General features: G+C 36.8%; 1 protein-coding gene across 1 annotated transcript; it reads right to left on the reverse strand.

The window, feature by feature from the left end:
• Nucleotides 1-4170: 4170 nt before the first annotated feature.
• On the reverse strand, nt 4171-4707 carry LOC143544928 (uncharacterized). Its single transcript, XM_077036905.1, has one exon. It carries the CDS (start codon nt 4705-4707, stop codon nt 4171-4173), a length of 537 nt encoding a protein of 178 aa, XP_076893020.1.
• Between the last annotated feature and the right edge of the window lie 3100 nt (nt 4708-7807).

Consider the following 7807-nt stretch of genomic DNA (forward strand, 5'->3'; position numbering starts at 1 on the left):
ACAGGTTATTCAGGTATAGTCACTTGATTTTTCGACAATTGTTGATTGTAATCATCGTCAAAGTTTCTTCAGATAAATCTTCCTCAGGGAGTTTGAAACTTTCCCAAAGACTCTCATAATCAAATAGCCTAGAATCCCCTGGTCATTGGATGGTAGGAGTGTATCTTTGACAATCCATATTTTGGACTTTGAATGATCTTGTGGAGGCTAGGAATGTAGACACGTCTAAGTGGACTAGCATACCCCACAAAGAAACCTTCGACATATTTGGGACCAAATTTGCCATTTGGTTCAAGAATAGTACACATTGATCCAAACGGTTCAAGCCACTTCAGATTAGGTTTTCGGAGATTTAGTAACTCAAAAAATGTCTTGGTGAATTTCTTGACCGTAAGTACCCGGTTAAGAGTATAACAAGCTGCTGCTACTGCTTCTGGCAAAAAATTAACTGGTAATTTTGAATTTGAAAGCATAGTTCTAGCTGTTTCAATCAAAGTCCGTTTCTTTCGTTCAGTGACCCCAATTTGTTGTGGTGTGTACGGTGCACTGAATTCATTAAGAATCCCTCGGTCATTACAGTACTCAAGCATCTTGTTGTTCTTGAATTCTGTTCCATTATCACTTCATATATGACGGATCGATAGATTGTATAGTGTCTTCAATTTCTTGAACAATATCATAAGGGAATCATATGTTTCATCCTTTGATTCCAAAAACATTACCCACGAAAATCTCGAGTAATCATCAGTAACCACAAGACAATAAAGCTCTCCTGTGATACTTTTGACATTCACTGGACCAAATAGATCCATATGGAGACATTCAAACGGTAAGTTGATGGAGTTGATAATTTTCTTCGGATGTGGTCTCTTTGTCTGCTTTCCCTTTTTATAGTCCAAACAATCTTCACTCAATGGAAAATTGCTCAAATTAACTCCCTCTACTAGATTCTTGTGAACCAGATGGTTCATTTTCCTCAAACTTATATGTTCCATCCTCCGATGCCATAAAACTGATTCCCATTCAGATGCTCTTGAGATAAAACATTGAGCAGATCCCGAAGAAGTTGATGCAGTGCTCATATTCATGACGTAAAGATCATTTTCTCGTGGAGCACGCATAAGAAGCCACTCTTCTGAAATTTTGAAACCCGGTTTCAAAATCAAACATTCTCGGTCCGTGAAATGTGTAGAGAAGTGTTTATCACAAATCTGTGATATGCTGAGCAAATTATTCTCCAATTCTAAAATGTAGTTGACGTTCTCAAACGTTACTTTTCCATTTGTCAAGGTGCCTTCACCAATAATTTGTCCTCCTTGGTTTCCAGCAAAACAGACATACCCTCCTCTTATTGATTTGACATCATTCAACAAGTAGAGAGTACCTGTCATGTGCCAAGAGGCTCCACTATCCATTATCCAACGAGAATCATGGGATATTGGAAGCTCCTGCATATACAATTAACAGTTTAGTGAAACAAGGAAAGCCAAGCCTTCTTGGTCTTGGGTTGTTTGAAGTTTTTGTATAACAACCTAACATCATCATAATCTGAATCACCAGTTATTGAATCTTCACTAGTCACTTGTGACTCAAATTCAGTTGTTTCTTTTTCAACAACCTCTGGTGGTTTAACAACATTTTTACCACCAAATTTTGACCCGCGGCTTGTCTTTTGTTATAAAAGATGTTTGAATTGATTTTGAAACTTTTGGTTTGGAACATCAGTTATTACAACCTTTTCAACATCAATTTTAACTGTCTCATCTCTTTTTAAGATTTTAACCTTTATAGGAACACTCATTGGATTCTTCTCACATACATAACCTAGGCTAGGTTTTTTGCTAACAGTCTGTTGAGGCGAAATGTGATCATGTTTATATCGATTGGGACAAGCGTAATACACGTGTCCAACTTCATTGCAACAAAAACAACGTCTCTTATCAATGAACTTATTGATTTGAGATGTAGTTTCTACCTGATCACGTTCAGCCTTCAAACGATAAAATTCATCATTTGATTGATTTCTAAATTCAGTTTCTTTTTCAGACTCAGATGTTTTGCCATGCACAAATATAATCTTTTTCTCTTGAAGTTGTTTAATTCGATGAGATTGCTTGTTATAAAATCTTGTTTTAGCAAATCTTGTCTAATTCTCAACTTCCTTTTCTTTACCCAACTCATGAGTTTTACTAGTTTCTTCAGTCAACACTGATTTTGCCATTTTTATTCCAGTAGATGTATCACAACCAGAACTCTCATTCTTCTCATAATCACCTTTAGCAGACTTAGAGATATCTTGATGTGGAGTGTTAAGATCCATATTTAGTGCCGTTTTAAAACCTTTCAGTTTCGTTGTAATATAAGCATTCTACATAGGTGGAGGCACAACATGATAATCCTCTTTGATGTTCTCAGTGTCATTATCCTTATGTTTTGTTGATTGCTTTGGAATAATGTGATCAAGAACATATGATGATGCAACATAGCTTACTAACTTCAAATTAACTCTTTCAGTCTCAATCTTGAGTGTTTGAAGCTCAAGTTTGAGTGCTGCATTCTCGTCTATGTGTCTGTTGATGGCAATTTGTTTGTCTTCAATCGTGTCTTTTAACATTGAAATAGTTTTCTGATCTTGTAAAATCCTTTCCCATAAATTCTTTTCACACGATTGAAATTTCAAATATGCCTCATTAACAACATTCAAATCAAACAATGATTTTTCATAGTGTCTTTTCAACTCTTTAATTTCAAGAGTTTTAAAGTCACATTCATCACAAGGTAATTCACATTTTTGACATAAGTTTGAGTTTAGAGTTACCTCATTTGCCATGAATGCTTGATCGGTTGGTTCGTCACTTGAAATTTCTGAATCTTCATCAGTCACAACTTCAACAATTTCATCAACCACCTTGTCTTTTGAATCTCTCTTTTACTTGATTCCTTGACATTTGATTCATCAATGTGTTCCTCTCCAAAATCTATCTTACCATGTGGCACTTCCTCACCTTTAAACCATCCTGTAAAACTCTATATAATATCAGGAGGAAATAATGAAATAAGATAGTTAGAAGGAACCTCATGAATCTTATCGTATGATCGAGGAAGTTTGTCATCGGAAGTATCATGATCAACTTTTTGCACACCCTTGTTGCTTTATTCATTTTCATCCTTGAACACCTTGTTCCAAGCTCACATCATTAACCACTTCATTTTCAACAAAAACATCCATTTTCTCATCAGACTCTTTAACCACAGTCTCAATCTCATTATCATCCTTATCCATAACCTCTTGTTTGTCTTCATTAACCACTTGAGCCACATTTGCTTGGAACACCGAGTTCCAATTGAATCCTTCATCGACTTGAGCTGTAGCAGCTTTTTGCTGTGAAGTTGATGCTTCAGTAGTTTTCTTCCCCTTTGATGTTCTCCCTCTGGACGGTGATATATTGCTTGCTTGTAGTAATCCCGTCCAAAAGGATTTGCAGCATTATCCTCCACACTTTTGCTAGTACATTCCCTCTTGAAATGTCCTTTCTCTTTGCAACGAAAACATCTCACTTTATACTTGTCAAAGCCTAAATTTGATGTTGTACCATCAAGCACATTCCTGCCAGTGATTTGTTTGAATCTTTGTGCTCTTCTTATTACAGTTGCCATGCACCACCTTATGTCAAGCATTTCCATTTCCTCTGGGTCAATCTGATCATAATCTTCTTTTGTCATCTTGTAATTTCCAATGCGACCCGCAACCAAACACTCGTATGATTCTAGAACAGATCCCAGAAATGCCATGTGTTCCTTGATAGTGTCAGTGGTCATGTTTCCCGTATTCTTTAGATTCACAGCTATATTGCACTGTATATCATCAGATTTTTGTATACTTGAAGCTTGAGAAATTGGGATTGTTCTTGAATAACTACTACTGTACTGAGGAGTAGCAGAAATAACAGGTACACTAGTTGCAAAGGCTTGACCAGTTTGTTCAGCACAGAATACAGTAGGAGTCTTGGGATTTGAAGAACTTGATTGTGAAGTCTTGTAGTATAATCCCACATCTTGTGATACTGCGGTTGATTTCATTTGCTTCTTTCTGAGCTCCAGGTCATGAGCTTCAAGTTTCTCGATAAAACTTGAAAGATTTAGACGGGCATAAGCAATATGGTTTGATTGCTAAATCAGGATAATAGTTCCCCATTCTTCAGGTAATGCGTCAGCAAGTTTATCAATGTATTCATAATCATGCTTGTCAATCTTCAGCCTCTTCATTTCATTCACCAGGTAGCAGCATCTCTCAATCAACTGTGCGAAAGATTCACCCTTAGCTTGAATAAATATATCAAATTCTTTCTTGAGTAGTGCTATTTTACTCTTTCTCATATCAGGGTTTCCACGATCTGTTATTAACAATGCATGCCAAATTGAGTAACAAGATCCAGTGTACTGAAATAGTTGAAAGATCTTAGCTTTGATGGCTTGTTGAAAGATATTCAACATTTTCTTCTCTTTGAGGAATAGAGGTTTATCTGCATAAGCAATTTGAGACAGTCGATAGCTTTCCCCATTTTCATTCTTGGGAATTATGTACTCTTCCTCAACTGCTGTCCATGTTTCGTAGTTCAAAGCTTGAACATACGTCTCGAACTTGTCGGCCCATGACGGATAGTCTTCCATTCTAAGCAGCTTAGGAGGCTTATTGGCAGTTCCCATTTCATTTTCCAAGTTAATGTTCTGAAGTAGAGCAGATAGCTATGACTCGAACGCACTTTGGTTTTCCATCTTGAAAGTCAACGGATATGGGTAATATGGTCATCGTATAAGTGTATAAGTGGATTGTCAATGTATATGTGAATGGTCAACGTATATGAAAATGGTCAATGTATATGTGTATGTTCAACGTATAAGTGGCTGTTCAACGTATATGTGTTTACCTTATAACATATGCTGCGTATAAGTTATACGCCGTATATGTTATACGTGATCAACATATATGGTGCCATGACATATACGGTAAACAACATGGTTTAGGTATTTTGATGATTCGAAGGTTCAAATGATGTAGGAAATGGATGAATTTTGGTAGGGTTTGTTACGGATAGGTAAGAAACAAAGTGTGAGAGTTTGGTGAACTTTTGACGGTTGAATTGGTAGATAGAGAGAAAAACCATGAAAAGTTGAAGTGTTCAAGCTAGTAACGAGCCATAAATCTCTAATACCACTTGAAATGACCTTGAAAGATGATGCATATGACACTCAGGATCTCTAGATGTTATAGCTTGAAACTCAATGTGCGGAATCCATCGAGAATGAACAAAACAAGTAAACGTTAAGCATGTATTTCATTGATAACTTCAAAGATACAAGATATGACACTTTGACTACTTTCTCTCTCTACCTCTTACTCTAACATCTACCAAAAGTCTACATAATAACGCATAAGTCTGCTATTTATAGGACTCAACATGAAAGAAAATATGGGCGTATATGATATACGGCGCATATGTTATGCGCCGCATAACATATGCGTTCCGTATGACTTATGCACTATTCAACATACAATTTATATATTTGACACTTTTAGCCCTATACAATCATATCTAATACATCTAAGACCCTAGCAATAGACATTATGCTCTAACAAATATAAATGACGATATCTATTTAATTATTTTTTTTCAAAGAGTATACACAATTTACAAATATTACAAAAAAATTTAAGTAAGTAAATATAATCCAAGATAAACTTAAATAATGATTTTCTTCATTAAATCCTAAGGTCTGATCTAGATGTCCAATTCACGTCAAACTTCAATTCAAAAGCAACCTGCAAATGCGTAGAAAATAATAGAGTTTGTCAAAAACACATGTTGAGTGAGATGATCACCAATTTTGACACTAACAATAATATGTAAATAATATATGATAAATGTTAAATGCACAAGCAAACATATGTGAGTAGTAATTAATCAAACCATATACAAACCATAGACATGCTAGTGTGCCATTAAACTGTTGCCATGCAAACAGGCATTTTAAATAATGACTGAGATTGTCGGTTTACCATCGCCAAGCGAATCGGGTGTAACACTATGAAAATACTCTGGTTAATTTTGGGCTGAAAATGTCTAATCTGAAAGTTTAAAGACTGAAAATGAAAATTCTGATTTTCATGCATCATCGCGCAACGCGAAGATGAAACTGATATACTTTGCGCTACGCGAAGTTGCTGGCTCACATTTCAAGAATAGGTCGTGCAGCCTATATTCTTGAATTACCTGTGGAAATGAATGGAATTCATGATGTGTTTCACGTATCGAATCTACGTAAATGTTTAGCTGATGAAACACTTGCAATGCCTTTGAAAGACGTTCATGTAAATGAAAAGCTTAAGTTCGTGGAAGAACTAATACAAATCGAGGATAGTCAAACGAAGTTCCTTAAACATAAAAGATTGAAGTTCGTAAAAGTTAGATGGAATTCTCGATGGGGTTCGGAATTCACTTGGGAACTTGAATCTAAAATGAAAAGAAAATATCCACATCTCTTCACATAAATCTCGAGGACGAGATGTTTCTAAAGGTGGGAAGGATGTAACATTGTGAAAATACCCCGGTTAATTTTGGGTTGAAATGTCAAATCTGAAAGTTTAAGGACTGAAAATGAAAATTATGATTTTCATGCATCTTCGCGCGACGCGAAGATGAGACTGATATACTTCGCGCTACGCGAAGTCGCTGGCACACATTTCAAGATTTAAGATCTTCGTGCGACGCGAAGTACTTCTTCGCGCGACACGAAACATGATTAAGTAATCGAATCCACGTTTTGACAAGTGGCATTACGGGATTGACATGCAAAATTGCGGCGCCAGAGGTGGTTCTCACAACGCGAATGTAACATCCCGAAATTTCTAAAGTAATATTTATTATATTATTTTGTCGGGTGAAATAAACGAGTTAGTGGAACGATAATAATAATAGCAAAATATGAAGACTTAGTAGGATAATTAGATGGGATTAGATATGGACCAAAAGGAAATATGGGCCTTCGGTCCATGGGCTTAAGGGAGTATAAATACCCCCTTAAACCCCAATCCTTTCCATTCCATCCATTTATCCATCCTAATCTCTACACACTCCAAAACACACACAACCCGAACCAAGATCCAAAGGCGAGGACCCGAGCTCGTTGGTGCTAGATCGTCGTGACGAACCAAAGCAACAAGACCAGCTCGTGTTCGTAGTTCGACTCATTTACGGTACGTTTATATCGAGAACTTGTTCGTTTAGGTTTGGATTAGTATAGAAATGATAGATCTGTGTTTGTATGGTAAAAACGAATCCAACAAAGCTAAACTTACTGAAAATGGATATGATTTGATGGGTTAATCGATTGATAAAAGAACCCATAACCTATATGCCTAAATCGCACCCTTTAAACATCGATGTTAGGTCGATTTGATGGTTGGGGTTTGTAGGCGCTGGTCAGACGATTCCGTGGATACCTAAATCGAGTTATTTGGTTAAGAAACGAAGATGATTAAGGGATTTAAGGACGAACAGTACCTGCAGCTGGACAACTTCGCCTGCAAGCTAAGTTCGCCTGATGAACTTCGCCTGCAAAGCTAAGTTCGCCTGATGACAACTTCGCTGCAAAGCTAAGTTCGCCTGATGACAACTTCGCCTGCAAAGCTAAGTTCGCCTGATGAACTTCGCCTGCAAAGCTAAGTTCGCCTGATGACAACTTCGCCTGCAAAGCTAAGTTCGCCTGATGACAACTTCGCTGCAAAGCTAAGTTCGCCTGATGACAA

Source organism: Bidens hawaiensis, unplaced genomic scaffold, assembly GCF_021521415.1.
Source record: "Bidens hawaiensis isolate Kalapana, Puna unplaced genomic scaffold, B.hawaiensis_p1.1 tig00000904_1, whole genome shotgun sequence".
Taxonomy (NCBI): Eukaryota; Viridiplantae; Streptophyta; class Magnoliopsida; order Asterales; family Asteraceae; genus Bidens; species Bidens hawaiensis.

Coding starts and splice junctions, on each gene's coding strand:
- LOC143544928 (XM_077036905.1), bottom strand. CDS start 4,707: ATGGGAACTGCCAATAAGCCTCCTAAGCTGCTTAGAATGGAAGACTAT.